Here is a 23,789-nt window from a genome sequence, read left to right on the forward strand (position 1 = left end):
CTTAGACGCAGTAGTTAAGCTTCGATTAATGGAATTTATTAATTAATTATAAAAGTAATTTATTGATATTTTTATGTTATTTAATCTTTAAAATTAATTTTTAAAAAAAAAAAAACATTAATGATAATCAGAATTTTTCATTTTCTTTCTCGAACTGATGAGTTGCATTTCGAGTCGATTAATCTTTCTTTAATCGCGTATTTGATTGTTTAATTAAGGTTTTGGTTTGTTGTCGTTTTTAAGTATTTTAATTTTATAAAATTAATAAAATGCAATTAATACTCAGAAGAATTTAAGGAAAAGAAATGATAATTTGGACATTGCTGTAAAATGGATTGCATTCTAAGCATGCTTCAATTAATTGTGTTTATTATCTTTTTAATTACGTTTCAATGTTTGTTTGAAAGTTTTATGATTTAGTTGAGGCTTCTAAAAATAAATAAAAAGCATAATTAATGATAAACATACTCTTTAAACATAAAGAACAGGTCTATCTCCAGAAATTTATACTTCTCTACATGCATTAAAGTGTTTAGTTATATTTCGTCATAGATTTTTGTCATGATTTATATAAATTTTCAAAAAAAAACTGCAAAAATGAAGTTTTTCTACTTGTAAATTTAGAAAAAAGTTGGGTTTTCTGCTGTTCAAACCACCGAACTTCATGGGTTTGAAACACCACGACTTAACTAAGCTTCACTTAATGGAGTGTATTATCTTCTTAATTAAGTTTCGACACTACTTTATACAATAAACAGGCGATGGATGATTTGTAAAATGTTTAAAGCATACGAGAAGATGAGCGAGTGAGAGGGGTTATCCTATAATTTTACAGGTCTAAAGCTAGAGTACACATGTGATCAGAATGACAAGACTTTTCCAATAGAGCCAGCATTAATATCAAAGGCGAATACATTAAAGTATTGGCAAGTGAGTACGATCCGACAAGAGCAGTATTATAGTCTGCTTAAACAAATCTAGCATGGATTACTGTCCCATAATATCGGATTTACTGCAAAGACGTTAGAAAGATAGAGAAGACGTGTCAGATTTAGTCAGGGATACTAAACGCTATCATTACTCAAACCGACTTAGAATGGTGTCGAGATAGTTTGCTACCTTTAACACTTATTCATTGCTCGTTTTAATAGACTGTAGAGATTGCTAGCTTTAATTAATGAGATGAGAGTGAAGCGGAATTATGTTTTTATGGCTTCAAATAAGTGATCGAATAGGAAGATGTATGATCGAAGATAATAAGCTAAGAATAAATTTATTAAATTACTGACTAAGATACTAACTCTGTGTAGTTTTTTAAAAGTCTTTCTTCTTTATTTGACGTATTGTAAACACTCTTTTATGTTAATTTTTGTTTACAGGTTAAGAGAAGAAAGATCGGATGTTGCGGAAACAAAAGATCGACTTTATGGATTCGATAGTCATCGTATGAAAGATCCTTCTTTCTTAAATGGTAAATATTAAACATACGAATCCTAATGGATGAATAGGAACTACATTAATTATGTAGTATTTTTATTAATGGAAGGATTTTTATCGGTCCTTCAAAGTCACATCTCATCAAACACTTTTCTGTTCGTTAATGGATTGAATTCGAAAGTAAATATTTACATTTTAGCTTTGATTTTGGCTTTTTTTTTGAATGAATTTTTTATCATTTGATTTACTGCTGGTTATTTAAATTTTATTTTGACGAATTTAATGGTAAATTTCTATTTTTTTATGATTTGCATGATCATTTTTTAAATTTAAATAATAAAGGAAGGTATCCCACTAAATTTTTTTGTTTATTAAAATTGCATGTTGGAATTATTTTCTTATATTTAGTAGTGGGAACCTTAGGCATTATCTAATTCGTGTTCTCTTGTCTGGTGGCCTACATAGGCTACTTCTGGCTTCTTGCAGGAGCCTCTGCCAACGGTCACAGTCCTGTCCTTAATCTATCTCAAAACAGCAGTAGAGGGGGTCTAGGTGCGGGCGGTGGCACAAGCAACGGTGGTGGAGATCACAGTGGAAGCGATACTGCTTATAACGACGGGCCAGATGATGACGATAACGATAGCGAAGACGATGACGAAGACGACAGGGAGCAAGGTTAGAATTCCATTTCACTGTATAAACACTTTAATAAACTTAGCTTATTCTAATTTATCATTTTAAAGTAGCCAGATATTTATAACTTCCCTTTCTTATACCTAACTTGTCAAGTAAACTTGAAATGAAACAGATGTAATTATCGCATTAAAAACTGTATTTTTAGAATATTTATGTATATATATATATATATATTCTGATATTCTTTGCGTAATTTATTATTTTTAACTTTTTGTATTTATTTTTTTGAAGAAGTACGTTACGCTCTAGTAGGGAGGAGAGTGTTTTAATTAGTTAGTTTAGCGTGAACCATATCAAAGAGCATCCATCTGTACGACTCATTCGAGTTTCTTTCTATTAATTTTTGTATAAAGTCATTAAAAAATATGAGATTTATCGATAGGAAAGAGAACCTAAAGACTTTTCAGTACATTAGACAGATCCATATCGGGTGGCAGAGTGACAGTAGAATGTCAACACAGATGACGAGGGGACGAATACCTCTCCTAGTCTTCTGCAACAGGCAGAAAAACCCCGACGACAGCGCAAGAAAGGGAGGGTAAAACCTAATTGCCCGTTAAGCAGACTTGTTAACAGCTTCGACTTTCCCCCCACCCTTACTACTATACTCCACACTCTTTTTCACCAAGTGCTTCCGACTGTAGTAGAAAAGAGGAGCGAGAGAACACATTAAATGACTAAATCACCCCCAACATGCAATGAACTGTTTTGCAGGATAACGTTGTAAGAGCGTAGAGGGTTTATTCCGTGCCACAAAATTCCAACTGATACTGTACTAGAATAACCCGTGAAGTAAGCAGTATTATTAAGTACAGGAGGAAAAAAAAATTGATAGGGAACTATCTAATTAGATTAAAGACGAGTTCAAATAATTACTAGATACAATTGAGTTTTATCTACATAGGTATATAGTCTGGAATAAGAAAAGCGGAGGCGTCTGGATTGTGTTAAGATAGCCAATTTATGTACTTCTACTCATACTTTGAGGTTTCTAATGATGTGGTTCTCGTATCTTTCCACTCTACGGATGAAATCATTCAATTTATGTCGAGTATGGGAATTTTAATTTAGATTTGCCTTCATACAAAGAGACGGGGTTGAAAAAAAATAATAATAATAAAGAGAGGAAGAGCGTGATGGGGGTGCAAACTTACCTTTTCTTTTATTGAGTGGAAGAGAATTGTAAACGTCTAATCGCCTTTATTCGTAATTTATCTGAGCATATGTACTTCTTATTTAATAATACGCTAGTTAATTTTTATTAAAAAAAACAACATATTTAATGGTTTTTTTATACTTTCCAAACGTCGTTTGTATGAAAGAAACACTGTGTTAGTTTTTTTTCTTGTGAATAGAAGTCTTTATACGTGTTTTTACGATTATTATTGATTGAAAAAAGGGCATTTTTCCTGGACAGATCTGAGTGACAATCCAGATGTCAGCAGCACAGCAAACACAGATCGGTTGTCGAGTCAACAATTACCGTTCCCTAACGTTGTGGGTGACAGTGGTACTGTATCTGGACAGGGATCGTCTTCCATCGAGACTCTGTTAAGAAATATCCAAGGTCTACTAAAAGTTGCTGCTGATAATGCAAGACAACAAGAAAGACAAATTAATTTAGAAAAAGGTGAGTTTTATTCATCGTTTTTACAAACTTTTACACCCAAAAACTTAAATAGAACTTAAAAAATGAGGTAAAATATTTCATTATCTTTTCTTCTTTCTAGAAAATGAATAAGATATTCTCATTTTGGATAATTATTAAAGACAATCTTGCTTAAATTTCGAGATAATTCTGTATCCTATTGTCTTTTCTTGTTCGGCTAATTGAAAAATTCATTTTATCTTCTTTCGAGAAATTGTATTAATTATAAATAATTGTACGAAATACTTTTTGTTGGATAATTGTTGGAAATAATTATAATATACTTTAAATAAATTGAAAAAAAAAAGATATCTTCTTTTCATATTTGGATAATTGATTATCTTCGTGGTTTAAAATAATGATAAAAGCATTATTATTTTACTAGGATAATTATATTTTCGTATCAGGAAAATTGTAAAATGTCTTATCTTGTTTTATCTAGAAATTACAACAATATATTATAATTTTTCTGGATAATTGTCTCTTTCTTTCTGTATAATTTAAACATTTATAATCATTTTTATATGTGAAAAATTAAAAAAATATATGATCTTTCCTATCTAAACAATCGCATATTTCTTAAATAATTGTGCAAAAAAATGCAATTAATTCGGATATTTGTGAAAATAATTAACCTTTTCTTTAGTACAAAACTAGAAAAATTTGCATGGATTTTGTTTTTTAAATTACAGAAATTAAAATATAAAAAAAATCACTTTAGAATATTTAAAAGATAGCAAATTCAACAGATCAACAAGAGGAAGAGAGAGTGAGATATTAAAAAAATACTTCAGAATGTCGTAACATATCAAAACCTATAAACGTTTGGGAATAATAGAAGGATGTTTTTTAGCCAAACTACCCGTTGGTGGCTCCAAAAATAAAAAAAATATAAAAAAAATTGGCAACTGAGAGAGAAAGAGGGTGCTATTGTTATCAGTAAGTTAACGATGTTCTGCATGTCGGCCACAAGAGGAGAAAAGCATGTAACGAAAAAGATATCAGATAGAAGTTGTAGTAGATGCTTTGGGAGGGTGAGAGAAGTGGGGGTGTAGTAGGGGGTGAGGAGCGGTTGATGGAGCCCATAGAGGGCGCCGCACAGGTGCCCGTTACGACTTCGACTCTCTATAGATGGGAAAACGTTGGAAATCACATCATCACTGCCTTTAGTTTCGCACGCTTTGAATCGCGGCGAAACACTTGCCCCGTAAATCCAATAAAAACGTCAAAATGAAATATGCCTCAAACTATATAGATAAAGAGTTGGTACTGGTTACAATACTTTAGTCCCCCTTCCATCGTTTGCCCCCCTGTATCGCTTAATTAAGAATGGAAGTTTTGTATGGCTGCGAGTCAGTGCTTTTGCTACAGATGATTAAATTACGACTAGTCTCGGTTTTATGAGTAGTAATATATACGTTTCTCCAACCCCTCAGTTTAGTGGCGAACTGTGAGGCATGGTAGAGGTAATGTTATCTGTCCATTACGGTGCTAGTGTCGAGATATAATGGTCTTAAGTGAACAAAGGAAGATGAGGAAGACTTTGCAGCTATGCCCGGTAAATCATTAACAAGTACCAACTTCGCGTGTGATGTGCATGCCCTGAAAGGAGCCGATAAGGAGGTAATCGCCTTGTAGGCGTCTGTAAACAGTTCGTCCTTCTCTGCCACACTCGGGAGGTCGCCCCACGGGAGTGCAAAATATGGTTATTTGTTTAGAATCTTTTCAAACAATTGAGATTTCTAAATCTCTTTCAACCTAATCGACCAATTCTGACAATTCTTACTACTTACAACCTCTATTTTTTACCGCTTAAATCTTTGTAAATGAGCTCGATTTTTAGATGTTAAACGTGGAATTTTCATTAAAGATACATCAATTCTCTTCATCTAAGAATTTCATTCCGTACTGTACAGTACGTGCCCCTTCTGCCATTTTTTCTAAACACTGATTTACCAAGCTAATAGACTGCCTAATTTTTGCCATTTTCACTAAATCGACATCGTAACAATCACCATTTTGACTAATCGATATATCAATATCTAGCTGATAATACACCTCGCGCGGCTGACTTTTACACAAGTCCACTCCTGTGTTTGACGCTTATAAAAATTTATAATATAAAATATAATATTCCGTAACATCTATATTCTTAAACAGAATTAAAAATTTTCCTAAACTAAGTTCGTATTCAACTTCCAAACATAGTTGTTGTTCTTATAAGAAAACGTCCTGAACACAGATTCTAAATTGTTTAATGATTTTCTAAGTATAATTTGAAAATTGTGTACTCTTGAACACATATTCTAAATCTATTCACTGTATATATAGACATGTGTTGAATACAACTTTTATGCATTGAGTTAAGAAAAAATTGCATTTAATAAGTTAACGATTTAGATATTAATAAATCTAAAGAAATTAATCATAAAACAAAATTAAAAGATAGGAAATATATCATTAGTTATTTTTTCTTAATACCTTTTCGTAATGTTTTAAGTTCAATAAGGCAAAAGGTTGTAATTTTTATATCCGGAGTCAAACAGCAAGAGCCAAAGAGAAATAGTTTTGACAGAATCAACCAAAGCGTAAACAATGAAGTAAAATTGGTTGTCAGAAAATGATTAATAGCAAGTTTTATTTATCGATTTGGGAGGATTTTTTCAACTTCTTTCTCTCTCACAGACTCACTCTCTCTTACATATATACATACATACATACGCTTTGAAAGATTCTATATGGTTTTCAATAGGAGACGAATGATTCAACTGAGTTATTTATGTTAGAAAAATATTAATTTCAAAAAAAAAGAATTCACAAAATAATAAATATTAAATATGATAATTTAAGAACTTGTTAAATTAAGACATCGGAAGATAAAGTGGAAAGTAAGCAATTATCTTTGTTTACTTAAAAAGATAGAATCCAAAGGGTTGGGTGCAACTTCATAAATTGTGGACTCGTGCCTCTCTAGTCGTGTCTCAATTCTTTCTTATAAAATGTTGTAATTATGATTTTTAGAGAAAAATGGCTTATTCGTGATAACGATAGTAGAGTAATGCTTACGATAGTAGCTAAGAATTCGTGAAGGGGAACCTGATTTATAAAGGGATAACCAACTTTCAACATGGTTCATGGATCACGAGTTAAGAGTAACAATATCTCAATCAAATATGGTGTTAAAAGTTTCTTGTTAAGCAATCACGACCTTATGAATTTTTTATCACAAAGAAAAATCTATAATAAAATAGTTTTTTTATTTACTTAAATAGAAAAAAATCATAAAAATTACGAGCGAAAAAATGATTCGTTTTATTATAAAATGGAGTCTAGTTTTAAGTTTAAAACTAAATAGACTTAATTACGCTTACATCTATATACGAGGAAGACAAATGGGATGAATATATTAGTTAGGATCGTAACTAACAGGTGTTGGGCCACTCGATGTTACGATAATGTATGTGATAAAGGTCGAAATGTCCACTCGAGTAGCATATATCAAGCTCCCAGCCGGACAGCAGATATTGGTGAGTGGATGTGGCACTTAACTGACACCTGTTCTGCTTTCGTACCTGTCCACGAGGCCACGACGAGCCGACCATATGATCTGCTGCTCACAATGGCGCAGGTCATTAATCATGGCTGGTGCGAGATGTTGTCTCCGACTCTATAGCTGGACATGACTCTCGGCTCGAGTGAATGGTTATTTTTGGAGGTTGATAATGGAATCCTATCTAATCTCTAGAGGAAATGTGCTGTTTTTTCCGATAGGCAATCTTTCTATTAACAGTTTGATGCCAGAATTTTTTTAACTCTCGATATGATAGCTTCCAATTTCGTATATTACTCCAAGAACTTCTTTACTTTTTAATACTGCTTTTGTTCGAGGCTGATAATACTCTTTCCTTTTCTAACTTTCCTCGTCTCTAAGAACGTTTGCTTATTTTAATTTTATCTTTAAGCAGCTCATTCCTTACAATATTTTTGTCATCTTCTATATTACTTGCTTAATTTCATTTTTATTTATGATACTAACCTTTATAATATTTAATTAGTTAAATTTTCATTTTTATATGATTCTTCTTACTTAAAAAGTATTTCCAAGATAAGTCGTTTCTGATTTTCTGCCGTCAAATCTCTTAAAACATTGATTTATTTTAGGCTTCATTCTTCTAACTTTTGACTGTTCGAACTAGTTATTAGGAATATTTAATAATTAAATCTTTCTTTAATTCTACTCTTACACATCTAAACCTTTAAGTAATTCTTAAATGTTCCTAACAATTTACATTTTGTATTCCTCTGCATCTTCTCTGCTGTACAGTATCTCTTTCTTATACAGTTTATCTCGTAAATTATTCGTTTTCTCTTATTCTTATCTATGAAATACTAGGAAGTGCAAGCCACTCTTTAAAAACTGAGACTCGACTTTTACACACTCTTTTGCTATTGACAGATAACACACTTCATCCCAACTCTCAGCCGATCTCTAGGAAACATTCAGTTAGTGTAATTCTCTTCCATGCTTTCTCTCCTTATATAAATTACATAGGTATATATCTGTCCAATTTCCATTTCTAATGGTAAATGAATGGTTTGTATCAATGAATATTAATGTCTGTATGGTGGTGTTATCTAGCCAAGCCAGCTGCTGTTGAACAAAGTAACAGGCACGTCTGTGGTATTCCTTTGTTGATTCTTCGCCTGACACACTAGTGCATCATCCTGTCAACGGAAATCTACCATTGTCCCGTTTGAGATGAGCAAATATTATCCGTTTTCTCTCTCAACAGCTAGTTTATTTAACAGAAGGCTTAAAATCTACCGACTTTCAAGCACATCCCGATCATTTTGATGGAAAATAGAAAACTCCCCTATTCATATACTTTCCTTACAAACAGATGCGTAATTACTGTTCTCTTTGCAAATGTGGAGAAGATATCTGAATTGTATTCTTTGTTCTGTTGACACATTAAAGGCGATTTCTCTTTCCTTTTAAACAGAACTTTCGCTAAATGATACTTGTATACTGTTCAGATGTTAATGAAGGTTTATCACACCACAAATGAGAGAAAGGAATAAAAGTTGAATTATACTCTTTGTTTGAAGACTTTATATATAAGGATTTCCGAATGAAACTTGAAATGGTTCAATATTGAATATATTAAGTCAGATTCTTGTTTAATATCTGCTCCTCATCAGCCCATAAATTTTAATTATTTTCCTACAGCTGAACTGAAGATGGAGATCATGAGAGAAAGAGAATTGAGAGAAAATATGGAAAAGCAGCTATTAGAAGAACAACGAACAAGAAGTAAGTTTGTGTTTTTTAAAACACTTTTCTCGTCTCGTATCATAAAAATTTTCTTAATAAAATACTTAAAATGCCATAAAATTATTGAAGCATTTGATAATAATCAATATTTCTTATTAATTGACTTGAACGCGTGAGATTTTATTTAATATCATTACATGTATGACGAGGAAGGATTCTTTGCTATGCATGGTACACTGCAGGGAAGTATGATTTACAGGTAGCCCATTCTTAGAAAAGCTCTACTTCAATCCGATGTTAGAAGTCATCTTCTCATCTGCTATTCCCTTAGGAGTAATTAAATTTTATCTCCTAACTATACGTCTTTTAATTGCCTGAGTTTCGTTTAAATACTCAAGAGGATGTTGATAAGAGATGTTAGCTAGAATCGCGTTTCATTGATAGATATCCGGGCACACATCCTGTTGAAAGTCAAAGAGTGTAGGGGCTTAAAAGTCCAGAAATTCAAAACGATTCGTGAAAAGGAACCTCCCTCTCTTATCCGGAGAATTTAAAGAATGTGAAGTGTAGCTCCTAACTTTTACTGACCGGGAGGAGTGGGTGACGTCATTTCCGGAACATCCGTCACGTGATCGCCAGGTAATTGAAGTCCAGAACAGTGGAAGGTGGTAGTTTTTTTCCCACTTCCCGTCCAAAGTCGACATTTTTGGTGTCCCGGGGCCAAATAAAACTTCAGATAGGAATTTTACAAATTCTCTCAAACGTTCCCAAACGACAGCGAAAACGAAGAAAGGCGAAAGATTAATTGTTTCTCTTCGTCTCCGATCACAAGCATAGAGTTATCCTTGATCCCTTCGGGGTAGAGTCCACACATACCCCCCGTTTTACCGAGAGAGAACGTAGCTTTAGCGAAATGTTTGTAGGGGGATGGGAGTACTGAAGTAAAAGGTATTCTCCCCTTAATATCTGGAGGCAGACTTTTCTCAAAAGATGGATCGAAATTTAAGCGATTTGCAAATATCTGTAGGGTTTCGCTCCGCTAGGCAGAAAAACTCCTGCCTTTTCGGAAGGTGGGGGAGGGTCTTGCGTGATAAATGACAAGACGGAGAAGCGGTCGATCCAGTCGCTGCTTCACTCTAGCAATTCCTCCCAGTCCGCTACATATGGTGCAAACATTGTTCACTTGACTTGTCGTCAGTTTTCACGCGAGTTCTTTTTTTTCCTGCTTCCCCTTCTCTCTCTCTCTCGCTGCTCTTTTTCTTTTTCTTTTCGCTCCTTTTCCGGCTTTCCACTGACACCTTCTTTCCACTGACTATCTGCAGAGAACCATCATCAAATCAGTCGTGAAATTGCAGAATTCGGTTTTCCAGCTTCGTGGAGAGACAGTAACTTTCGTTGCTTCTCTCTTTAACTTCAGTTGTTCGCCGTTTCGACAACAGGTTGAAGAGAAAATTCACGAAAAAAAAACATATTATAAATTTCTAAAACGTGACCAAAATGAATTATTTTTATTTAAATATATATTTAAAATTTTAATCATTAATTATGATTTTAAATACGTAAAAATTTGCATCGACAAGTACTTAAATGAGAATTAATTAGCTTTAATTAATGATGTTTTGATGTTTTAAAATTTAATAATTGTCTTTTAAGATGTTATTAATGTCATTTTTAAGACAGGAGTTTAGAATGATAAGATGATAATGTAGAAAATTACAGATTTAAGGCAATAATACGAAGGTGTAAGATTTAAGAATGATGTAGTGAGAAGTTAATATTAAGGATGATGTGCAGTACATGATTTAGAATTAAGATGATGATGTCGTAAATTAAGATTTAATATCATCCTCATCATTATCGCCTGATCTGTGACAAATTAAGATTAAGATGAAGGTAGAGATGGTTAAGATATAAGATGATTCTGTGTATAGAAAGAATGCATTTTCTCATGCAAATAATTAAATAAAAATGCCTAACTGTAAATTACAGTCAATAAAAGAAACACAAAAGATTTACGATCCGGGATCATCCATACGTTAAGAAGTTTGAAAGAATATAAAATTTTCTGTAGCACGAAATGTTTTAATAGGGATTCGCAATATGTTTAACAAGAAATAAAAGCAGAAATTTTACACGAAAGTATCTTAAAAAGAATCAAAACCACTTTCCACTTCACATACGGCTTCGATTTTACGCTTCTAAAATTTCAGGTCGCACATATTTTATGGTTGACCAAGTTAACACTGGAGTGCACAGCAGTGCATTGCTCAGCAGTGTAGCCAGACATTAACCTAAGCACGTTCGTTTCCCATCTTCTTCTTCTTCGTGTGCCGCTAATGTCTAGAAGCCAACCTTCAACTTTCGAGGTTTTAAGTCTAAGCGATAGTAAAATACAAATGCAAATACCGATGATCATCGTAAATACAAATTACAAGTTCCCAGCTAAAGCAAAGAGAGAGAGAGTGAGAGAGAGAGAAGAGCATACGCAGAAAAACGCTTGCTCGTATTCAATGTGCCACCGCCTGTCTGTGATTTAGATCCACTATAACTGTGGCTTGGTGAGTAGCTGGTTCTCTTCTCTCTCTCCCCTTCCCAACCTTCTCCCCATCATATCCAACTCCTCATTACAACCCCATCTACTTCCAGCTTCATGCATTATGGATCGCTGTGTTTTAACGCCATGGTGTCTGTCTTTAACAAGAGCGAAAAACAGAAAATGCCGCCTTGTTGCAGACAAAGTACAAAGTTACTTAGCCTTTTCTCTCCCCTTTTTTTAGCTTTCTTTTCTTCTTCTTGTGTTTTTTATAACACCCACCCGCAGCGTAGTTAGTGCAGAGTCCAGCAGGGGGTGACCCGTTCCGACTGCCATTAAGAGAAGGCGGTTAATCGGAGAAGGAATGGTGTGACGATTGCAGCTATTACTGTACCAAATTTTCAATCGTTGTGGCTAAAGAGCCGGTTTTTATTAAAATATATGCATGCAGTATGTAATGTTTGACTGCACAGTAATCCTGTTGATAGCATCCAATGATGAAACAGCTGTCGGCTCCAAGATTTTTCTCCATTCCTAGCAAAATGATTGCTTTTTTCTTATTTAAAAAATAAAAATACATATATATATATATTCTCTTTAAATCGATTGTAATCAAAAATATTTCCACACATTTTTTTAAATTCTTACTTAGCATAAAATTCTACTTAATGTAGCATATTTTATCCACACTTTGCAAACGGGATAACGCTTTCTTACATCTGTTAAACTCGTCTCTTTTCTAACTTAAAAAAAAGAAAAAATACAGAAAAAACAATTATAAAGGACAATTTTACATATTTTAATAAGAAAAACTCTCGTATCTGTCACGATTTATCGATATCAGTAAGCCGTTCTTTACTAGAATCGTGATTTTTTTCCTCCTCTTCCACGAGTGCCACTCGCAACATCCATTGACACATCGTCACGCGAGAAGAAAAATGAAACTCCCCCCTCAAGACTCATAACTAAGAGTAGGAATGTCGCTTAGTAAGGAACAACCAATCGTTATTTTTCATTAAGTGATATTTCCTTTATCGATCTTGTGCATCGAACGTTTATCTATTCTGAGCGCGGTAGGGCAACCTTTAACAACAAGTGTTGAACCAACAATGAAATGAAAGAACCATAAACAACTAAGAATTGGATGAGGAAGTCAACAAAAGCCATTCACTTTGCCGGTTGTGAATTTGATAGGAACAATATTACTTGAGAATAAAGCTCTTTTACACCGCACCAGTCCTCGGAGATTAACGTCTGTTCCGGCAGATGGTTCACACAACCGTTATCTAGTTTGCCACTCTGACTTTATCTGTTTACACAAACTACGTTGTTTCCTTCTAGCCGTAACTCCCATGTGTCGTACAACAGTACGTCAAATGACTGATTTCTCATCTTTATAAATTGTACACGCATTGCTGGTCCTCTTAAAGAATAGCTGTTGTTTAACCTTCATTTTCTTAGTTGCAGAAATATCCTCTATACTACGACTTTTTCCAATTTGTTTACTACGTGTAAAGTTTCCTACACAGGCTACAACTATCAGTCTCATATTTCTCCCTATTAAAGGTATATACAGAATCAAGATTCGATACGTAGGGCTTCGGTTCTCGTTCATAAACAACATATTAATTGAAGAATTAATCTGTATAACGGGATATAGTTTAGGGATACATTTAGTCGATACACAGAGCTATGCGATCTTGCAACGAGGAAAATTAAATATCAATAAATTCTTTCTATATATAATTGGTACCAAGTAAATTTGGGAATTGTTTATGAAAAGATTTGGTGCCGCTTTGTATAAAAACACGCTGAATCCGAGAAATTTAATGCGCTTGAATGCTAAGTGAACTTATATTCTTGAGGAAATATTGTATTCTGCGTCGAGTTTTCTACAATATCTTGCATATAAACATTTAATAAAACTATAAAAACTAAAAGATTTCGATGTCTATATATTATCAAAATGTATTACTCATTTAAAAAGTTATATAGAGATATTAATAAATGCCAAAGTGCAACGTTAATATATGAGCACGTTGCACGAAAATATACATAAAATAGATAATGGTGTTGTTGGTTTGATGTATGAAAGGAGACGAAATAAAATAATAAAATATTTTATTTGTTGGGGGTTAACGAGGCAATTTGAGAGCCTCGACCTACGTACAATGTTGAAAAAGCGACATTGGATTCAAATCTGTTTGTTTCGGTAATTACTTAGTAATTATAAGCACTTAAACAGTGGCATCGTCACCGTGGAGCAAAACGCATTTGTCACAGCATCGCAGCATAATGATGTCAGTCTTATATGATGAGCATCGTGGGGATTGGAGAGCCAGTTATTACAGACGGACGCATTAATTAAGGCTATGACATCTCCATGACTACGGGTCAGAAATGCGGTGGACTTTGGTCTCCGCCGATACTACCACTAGATAATAGTCACCTCACTTAGTGTATTAGAGAATAGCTTTTCTTTATTTTTCTTCGATTAGATGCAACGTGATGTTATTAAAACGTCGAGGAGCAATAACCCACCCTTGCGTCATCTTCAATTCAGATCCAACAAGTTTTCGGCAATAATCCAACTCGACCTTTCAACTTTGGGCGACCATAGTTTCCTAATTTCGTATTCAGTTCGTTCTCTGGTCGATGTAATTAGGGAGTGATACCCCAGGTAGTGTCCAGGACGGTACCAGACATACTCAGCGGGTGGAGACGAGAGGGGAGGTTGAAGCATTCACTAACAACAACTCGAGATGTTCTATCCCCCGACTCGGTGAAGACAGTAGTGGTTCGACGTCAGTACCTCTCATTAATCAATGTCAATTTGACTGCTTCCATCCCCCTCTTAAACCCACCCTTCTGTTTTATCCTCTAAAATGCCAATGACATTCGCCACTTCATATAGGACACCTTGCAGTTCTGCCTTTCACTTCAATCCCACCCATGAAGACTTTGAAGACTGAATATTCTACCTTTTCCTTACTTTTTGTGGAAGACATCTTTGAGAAAAAGCACATTTCGTAAGAGGGAATAAGATTACACACGAATTTGCACAAATCTTTCTTTAAAATTTCAAAATATATTCGTGTAGCATAATTTACGAATATTTCGGTATGGCTTTAATCAATTTTTTCGTTGGTTGCAGAAAAGATTTCGAAGATTGTCACTTCGAAAGTCACATGAGAGATATTTTATTCTCTTTTCATCCAACTTTTCTCTAAATATAAATATCTTTAGCTTCTGATATCATTTTATTTCCATTTTAACATAAGGATATTTGATATTTATGATGTTCCTTCCATTCAATGTCTTGCAATCAATTGAATTAATGCCGTACTTACAATATTCACTATTACGTGATAAAGTAAATAATCACTAATTAATTAGAAATATTCTATTTTTACTTTAACATGTTACATTTGGACAATTCTTTTTAACTCGTTCGAAAAATTTGGATTAGTTTAATTTAACACTCAAATATTAAAAGATAAAAACACACGTATTAGTAAACAAATTTACTGTATTTATCTAAATAAAATTTATTTGAATGCGGGTAACTCTCCAGAAACACTTTATTTCCACTCTATATATCTTTAACATCATAATATGTCGGGTTATAATGCTTCTGGAATGTTTTCTTCTGAAAAGTTGGATTAAAATTAGTCCAATACAACTCTATAATATATATTTAAGAAGATAAAAAAAAACTTGCTGCAGGAATTGCTTTGCCTTCTTTACATCCATCCTTCTTTGTACGTCTCATTCCTGTCTGTCTCTCTCAGCTCTCTTTTCCGTTTTGCCCTTCTATGCGTGCGAATGTCAACAATACTAAGCTTCCATGTCCGATACGCCGGGATAAGATCGTAAAACTAGCAACTACAATAGCTCTTTCTATTCCAACCCCGGGTTGAAATTCTCCAGCCTAAACTGTGGGAAACAGTTCGACTTTCTGTACAAAGGACTCCAACTATTCTATACTATTATAACATTTGATTAAAATATTCTTTCGATTAAATAAATAAATATTCCATTTTATTTTACTTTCAGTACTTTTTCAAAAACGTTTGAAAAAAGAGAAAAGGTCCAGACGTAGAGTACAAGATCAATTAGAATCGGAGATGAAGAAACGGTCCCAGTATGAGGATGCTCTAAGGACAAGTTCTGCAGAAACTCTTCGTCTTTTGAATGGTACATTTTAAAATATATTTCTATTTTACTTATTATTATTTTTCTAAATTTAAACATTAAACTGTACAGAATTTATATAGTAATTAAGATAATTTTAATTCGGTTCTTTGTTTGAAGCTATCAATTAGACGTTTCCTGTGTCATCAACATCCCTACTATCAGAGTGATAATTTTATCTGATGATGACACATATTCACATAAATTGCTATTATTTCTATCTATTACTTCCTCAATAAGAATATCACTTAATAGAATATTCATAAGCGTGTTTTTTTTTATGAACTTTCCTCACATTTAAATGCTTAATTTATGTTCTTCTGTTATTTAAATGTGAATAAAACACTCGAAAGATAGAATTATCTTCAAAAATATCACTTGGAAAATTTTAACTCTCTGAACGACTGTACTTTTTGAAAGGTTATAAATCATGCTATTTAACGAGATATTGAATTTTGAAAGAGTAGAAAGACTTTAAAGACACACACACATATATATATAGAAGAGGGAAAATTTTGCGTAATCTTAAGTTTTCTTATGATGATCTTTCAGAGATGAAGATGAGTCCTACATTATCCTTATATTATATTTAAATAAGTTGAAAGCTAATTTTCGGATAGTTCCTTCTTAAACTCAGCCTTTAAAAGGTTGGAAGAAGTCCAAATTTTCCTTTGCAACCCTTTGTTTCTCGACTCAATCTGGACGTTTCTTGCTGATGAAGTAAGGAAACATTCCCATAAAAGATAGGCTACATTTTATAATCTTAAACGTCTCTTCGTCTCATAGAAAGAAGAACCTTATACCAAAGTTTTGATCATAAATACTTATTAAAACCTTACCTAGATCATAGGGGATTAGCGAAAGTAAAAAGATAAAAAAAAAATAAAGGAAAAAAAAAACAGAATATCCCTCGCTAGAACGAGATGAATAAATAAAAACTAGAGGAAAAAAGCTTTTAAATATTTAAAAATAAATATTCTAATGGCGATTTTTATTTATTATTATCGATAGTTAAAGTAAGTAACACAAATGTTGTTGTCTTACCGTCCTCCCACCTGATGAGAAAGGAATTAAAGCAGATAGGATGGTATGAATGCATCAATTATAATCCTATTACGTCTTGTCCGATGACTCCTTTCACTTCTCTCAACATTAATGACTCTCAGAAAAATTAATTTCTCAGACTAGTTTTAAAAAAAAAGAACGTTGAAAGGGTGAGAAACAAAAAACTTCAAAAAAGTATGAGGCTGAAAACGTGTTTATCTTTCAGTAGCAGGTAAGTTAAAAAGAATAGAATTGCTCGATAGAAGTAACTAAAAAGTTTTTTCAACGTCTAGTTTTCGGTTCCTTTGTTTCCAGTGATTGGAATGATCTGAGTTATACGGTCGCTGACGGTGAATTCACGGTTTTTGATTTGGTTATAACGCTTTAAGAATTTATTATACAGAGATATGCACTTAAGAGAATGGTTGACCCATTAATCTGCCGATTGTTTACGCTGCTACAATAGAAAAAAAAGGGATGGAAAAGTAAATGATGGTTAGATTATTCGAATTGTTTTCTTGGATTTTGATTGCTAAGCATTTTCATTATATTTCTAGCCTCTATTTGCCTACGATTTTTGTTGGGTCAGGTAAAGTTTGAACTATTTCATTAAGGCTCAATGGAAGTTTCAACTTCTTCATGAGTATAGAATTGAAATAATTGGTAACTTGATATATATTTTACAACAGTAATTCTTCCTTTTTTTTTATAAATTTAATCAGTAAGACTTAATTAAACTTGATCATTTTCGACAATATGATCCAATACAAAATCTATTGTTTACATTAGAGTAGATAAAGGAGTGAGAAAATAAACAACTAGTTGATATATTTGAATGATATTCTAATCATTTTTGATAGGTAAAAGTCTAATTTATTATTTTTCCTGTAATTTTCGTTTAAACTTTAATATAAATTGTAGTTCTTTCGTTAATAAGGCAAAAGAATTCATTGAAATTAATTGTTTTTGGTATGAATCAGCAAGACGGAATGAAAAAGTGAACGAGAGGATAGAGATTATTTAAATTTTTGTAATAACTTTTTAGGTATTAAAAATATTTTTGGCATATTTAAAACATAATTCTTCTGTTTATCTGTACTTTTATCCATTAAGGCTCACTAAATTAAAGTTTCTTCATTAAAAAACAGAAGAAACACGATATGTAGTTAAAACTTCATAAGATATTTTGAGCCTTAATTTGTTTATAATAAGGCTCAAAACCGATCAATTGATAAAGACTATATATAATTGCAACAAACTTCTCTGTAATAAGAAAAAAGTGAGATAAATAATACGAACTGTTCTGATGATTTTCCATAGATAAGAATATTTTATTTTTCGGTTTATCTAAATTTTGGATGGTAAGACTCGGCTGAGCTTGCAGATTTTTCGTTAATAAGGTAAAGAATCAATTGGTAAAGGGATAGAAGAAAGCGAAATGGGCCGTTTGCCAATGATTCTCAGTCAGTCTTCTCCTTCTTTTATGCAACGTCGTTAAGCAGAGAAAGTGGGGATGGAGGAATACGGTTGTTAAAAAGACACCAACCACTTCTCTGGTCTTCTTCGTCTGATTAATGCGTTGCTGTTATTCCTCGTCACGGTCGTCCCTTCGTCCTCTATATGCTTATATATGCATACAGCTCTTTAGCGTTTCGCATACACCGCAAAGTACATTCGAACAGGGATCTACATAAAGAATCGATTTCTCATTCTTAATTGAGAAATTTAATATACCTTTAAGTGCCTTACTAATGGACGGGTCGAACGAAACTTTACAGAAATTTAAGTGAGGAAAGAGTATGTCTTAACTAAGCCCTATACAAGAGACTGTTTTACGGGTCTTGCAAACAATATGAAAAATTGATTTGTTTGAGTTTTCTACTTCGTCTAGCCTTCGTTTAGCCGCTTCTAATAATTACAAAGCCTGTTTGCCTTATTCTACGAAACAAATTATTCGCTTTTTTTTAAAACATAACAATTACTAAGCTTTCTATTCAGCTTACGATATTAATTTACCCGATTAAGCTCGTCTTAATCTTGCTTTAGTTTGCCTTATTTACCCGGGTTAAGTGCCTTACTTTGCCTTGCAATATGTGATTAAGCTTGCTTTAATTTGCTTTAGTTTTCCTCATTAAACTTGCATTAATTTGGCTTATATTGCTTGATTAAACTTTTCTCGGTTTACCTTAATTTGCCTTTATAAGGCTATTCAGGCAAACTTAATAATTTGTCTTATTTATTTATCTGATTAAAGGCCTAAATAGGGTTTTAATTTGCGTTATTTGCATTTTTTTTTCTTTAGTTGCCTGATTAAACATGCCTTACTCACTTACCTGATCAAGCCTACTTACTTAATTACCTTATTTTATTTGCCTGATTAGGGCTCTCTTTCTAGTTTACAACTTTCCTGATAAATTATCTGATCAATCAAGCAAATGCCTTATTTAATTGAGTTATAAAATAATGCCTCTTTTTTTTATCCATTTAGCCTTATTTATCCAGCAAACTAACAATTCGCGTAAAGAAATTTTACAACGAACCAGCGAGTAGTATAACGCCAATTACCAAGGAAGAAATTAAATTTTAGTCACCACTCTACACCTCTAAGAGACTTGTAACCAATCTTATTTCAAAAGTGGATATTCCAAGCAACTATTACCGTGCTGCTATAGCAATAAAACTGAAATCAAAGCGTAGCTAACTCACTCCTTTACCAAGCCAAGCAATGGCACATTACTTTCGACCCTATCTCTCTCTCATTCTACATCCAAACTCGTTCGAGTACTTATTGAAAGTGGAAAAATGGATAAAGACTCTAACAACCACATACATATTTGCGTAATGGTGTATTATGGAAATCAACCACGTCAAAAATTCATGCATTTTGTTGTTGAAAACTGTCCCTCCTTCACTCGTTTGCCTTTAATAACCCCCCTTTACACGTGTTAAAGAATTGGTTAATACTCCGAAACGAAACTGTTTTTTTTTTTTTTTTTTAGTTTTTCCATTCTTTAACTCGTTTCAATAAAGGGATATATATATATATATATTTATATAAAGAATGTGCAAAGTTTAACTTGTAATCAGTTCGGGTCGCTACACCCCTCACTTTAGAACGTCAAACAAATGATTAGTGTTTAAGCTTTATGATCTCCAAATGGTTACTCTATTCTTTCTTTAATAAATACTAAGGCTATGTCGGACTAAGTTATTACACATTTGTAGTTTCCTAAAGTTCATAATGATGCCATATTTAATCTAATAAATCTTTAGATCACGAGTGTAAACGCTGTTTTTATTGTAACCTTTCTTTCTTCCTCCCATCTTCGCGTTAGAAAATTGATATAAAAATGTTACTTAAATAAATGGAAACTGAAATAAAACTTATTAAAAATCGATCGAGTGTTTTTAAAAATATCTTTAGATTCTGAAACTGACTAAAAATTAAAACTCAATATCCTAATTACTTAAATGTAACATACATTAGATTTGCAACTACAATTAAACAATTTACACGTTAATTCATCATAAATTTGAATGTAGACCTATATAATTAAGACTACTTAAAGCCATGTGTTATCAAGAGATTAGACAGTAAGATCTATTATTATTTTTTACCGGTTTTTTTTATATAATTTTTTTCCCTCATTNGTTTCATTTTCGAGTAGCATTGTTTGGTTGATAGAAAAAAGAAGAATCTTAGTGTGTGATGTCACAAATATGTTGTTATTGATTGAATGAAAGAATGAAAGAATCTTATTTAATTTAATTAATTATAATATTTTTTCTTAGAATTAATTTAAAGATACTTTCCTAGAACGATAAACGTTTGCTTGTTTTTCTTTTAATTACATAATAATCCTCAGTCCTATATTTCTTTGATGAAGCTAAGTTGGCTTCATTAACTAATAGTTTTGACCTGTAACCTTCTTTAATGAGTAAAAACTCTCTTGATACAATTCTAGACGATAATATTGATAATGTTATCTGACATGTTCTAAATCTTTTTAAAAATTATTCCATTATGGTGGCAATTTAGCAACAAGTCAGATAGATCCGTCTTTCTGGAACATAAACTAAAATCTTTCTAAGCATCTGTCAGTAAATCATCGCTATCAGAAGTAGAAAACAAAACAAGACTAGTTGAAGTATCCGCCCTGCCACCGTCATTAACCGAGTTCTTTTTTTCTCTCTTGTCTAATTCACAGAATCTTTGGCTCAAGAATTGGAGAGGGAGAGAGCCTCCAGGCCAGAGAACGAACACAAGATGCAAGGTGAGTTTTTGGTCTAACCCCACCCACTTTTTATAGCTTCTAACCCCGAGGGAGAGGGTACGTTTAGTCGAAAGTTTTTGGGCGGGTTGGCCAGCCAAGTCTAAGTACTTGTACACATCTTAAAAACAACAGTTTCGAGAAGCAGGTTGGCCGTGGAAGTAAAACTTAATGAGGTGGGTAAATGGACACAACAATACATTAAAGTCTGATTTTTACGACTGTCTGTAAAAGTCTGACAAAGGAAGCTGACCCGTAGTGTGTTACATTCCCTTACTCCGCTTCAAAAGTTAACCCCCGCTGCTCGATACGGCTCTTTATTAATGTATAAATTCTATAAAGTCTTACATCTACGACTTTCCCCTTTAGAAAAGTATATAATAGATTTATTTCCCACGATTGGGAGCTATCAAATTTTTCTTATTCTTCAGTCTGATAATGTTTTTGACAACATCCTTAAATGGTGTAAAAGGACAATATTTATAAGTCCCTATTGGATCAAACCCTCTAAGTATATGAAAGAGTTTCAATAGTTATTGAAAGGGATATTTTTTTACAAGTTCGCTTCCACATAATAAATTGTTGGCAGTCTTTTCTTTGAGACAAACTCAGTCAAGCACAACTTGATCGGTCAATAGAAATTGAATGTTGTCTTTACAGTAAAAGTCCCACTTTTACAAAGTAGCGCAGTACGATGAGGTCATTGACATCTCTTGTTCCTTCTTGTCTTTGGTGCCTGAATTTACACTGTCACCCGATAAGTGACATTAATTAAAGTCTTCTTCGTCCAATATTGATATTAATTAGTTTTCCTCCTGTTGCCTCTTACATTGACTTCTAACTTAATACCCATCTTTTTTTAATTCTTTTGTGTTTTTTTCCCCTCTTCTCGTTTACCTGAAGAAAAGTCAATCAAAAGAACTGGTATTGCCACCCTTTTTTTAATTTTTTTTTATTAAATTTTACAAAACTGTTTTTCAATCGCATCTCTTTATAATCTAACTAATGAGATTGTGTTTATTCGATTTTTACGCGCTTAGGAAGGGTGTTGATATCTGAAATTGTCCATAAAATGCAATTTATTAAAATAACAATTTGGTTTCTTCGAATGATACAAAGAGAAATAAGTAAAAAGCGAAAAAATAAAGCAAACAATAGACTTTCAGATTTCTAAAGAATGTTTTTTTTAGAAATTGAATGAAATACATAAATCAATATTCAGACATGGCAACAATAAAGTCCATCTATCGCTTCGTGTCTCATTGTTTCTCTTGATTCAGCGTACGAAATTCATTTACCCCAACTTGTGCTTTTCAATCAAGCAGACAGCCTACACAATGCATACAGGTACACACAAGAAGATGGGACAACGGCAAAGCCTGTCATAAACATTGCTAATATTTACACAGTCACGTTTCCCCCTTATTGCCATAGTAACTCGTTGCTGGTGGGTCCTCTCTGTACGAGGCTCGAGCTTCTCACCTTTCGATGGGTGGTTAGTCGGGATCTGACTCGCGGCACGTTCCCCTAACAGAACCGAGAGACGAAAAGAAACTTTACCACCCTCCTCCTATCCTAACTAGCTAACTAGTCGAGTGTGGTGTCCAGAGCTTTTGGAAGCAAACGGAAGGGGGGAAGCACGGAAGATTTACTGATACAAGTCCGGATTATAGTGGAGCGAATGAAGATGTTCCCGTTTACGACGCATCGTAAACCAACGCAAATTGCAATCAGGGTCGAAATACGACTTATGTACACCAGACTGCGTGTCAACCCCCCAAAATCCTGAATACGTTGCCACGAATAATCGGGTAAACTTTGTTATTAAACAAGGAAACTTGTAAGACGTTTATGGTCGCAGATTTGTTTTATGTGTTGCCTTGGGAGTTGGTACAGCTGGTACCGCGATATAATACCGTGCCAATCACTAGCAATTAGCCCACCTTTCGAGTTAGTTTGACTCTGTCTCGTTTCTCTGTACATCCCAACGCCCCCTCGTTCTACAATACACAGACGACGACAGGAATTTTCGACTCCCCGATTTGTTTAACTTTATTGCATTTCGACGCTGTGACATGTTACAATTACAGCCACACTTTCCTTCCAACATTAGATTGCAGTAACCTCCCTTTAGCTCATGATGTATTAGCCAATAAATCGGAACCTCGAGTGTAAACAATACTGGTTAAATTCCAAATAGCTGGAAAGCATTTATTTCTCAGCAAAGTGGACGAGTCGCATCGAATGCCTTCGTTCCACTTTTACAATATTTGTACAAACTGTACTAATTCTTTGATTAGATAATTGAAACGTAAGTTTATTCGTTTACTAGAAGGCTAATTCCTCTTCGCAAACGATCCTAATTAAACTATGAAAAATGTTCGAAATCGATAGTTTCTATCAGGACTTCTCCTTTTCTAACAACTAGAAGCAAAGATCATAAGGAATCTAAATCAGAAGAATCTATAATAGTTTCCCCCTCTATCTGCAATGTCAAAAACATGACGAGTGCCAGAAAAATTTGCATAAGGATAAAATTTCGCCACCGATATCTGAAAAGAATCAGCAAACACCAAAAGATCGATGACGATGCAAGCTCTTAAGATAGGAAAATTCGAAATTTCATACAGGATATCAGAAATTATTTTCAAAATATCCTGTCGGAAAGTTTGCTCTGTGGATGTTTGAACT

General features: G+C 33.4%; 1 protein-coding gene across 3 annotated transcripts in view; it reads left to right on the top strand.

The window, feature by feature from the left end:
- The window catches only part of LOC111635532 (dachshund homolog 1-like), a 107,082-nt gene that overhangs the window by 78,550 nt on the left and 4,743 nt on the right, over window positions 1-23,789 (top strand). For 2 of the 3 annotated variants that reach the window (XM_023380521.1, XM_023380522.1), the window contains 6 exons: window positions 1,380-1,471; window positions 1,924-2,112; window positions 3,551-3,763; window positions 9,012-9,095; window positions 15,646-15,786; window positions 21,036-21,101. In XM_023380521.1, the coding sequence (XP_023236289.1) occupies window positions 1,380-1,471; window positions 1,924-2,112; window positions 3,551-3,763; window positions 9,012-9,095; window positions 15,646-15,786; window positions 21,036-21,101 (785 nt within the window). Of the gene's footprint in view, window positions 1-1,379; window positions 1,472-1,902; window positions 2,113-3,550; window positions 3,764-9,011; window positions 9,096-15,645; window positions 15,787-21,035; window positions 21,102-23,789 lie in introns of all 3 variants that reach the window. The other variant, XM_023380520.1, reaches the window with a different exon arrangement.

Source organism: Centruroides sculpturatus, unplaced genomic scaffold (genome assembly GCF_000671375.1).
Source record: "Centruroides sculpturatus isolate CEXI.00-Female unplaced genomic scaffold, Cexi_2.0 scaffold1041, whole genome shotgun sequence".
In the NCBI taxonomy this organism is placed as follows: domain Eukaryota; kingdom Metazoa; phylum Arthropoda; class Arachnida; order Scorpiones; family Buthidae; genus Centruroides; species Centruroides sculpturatus.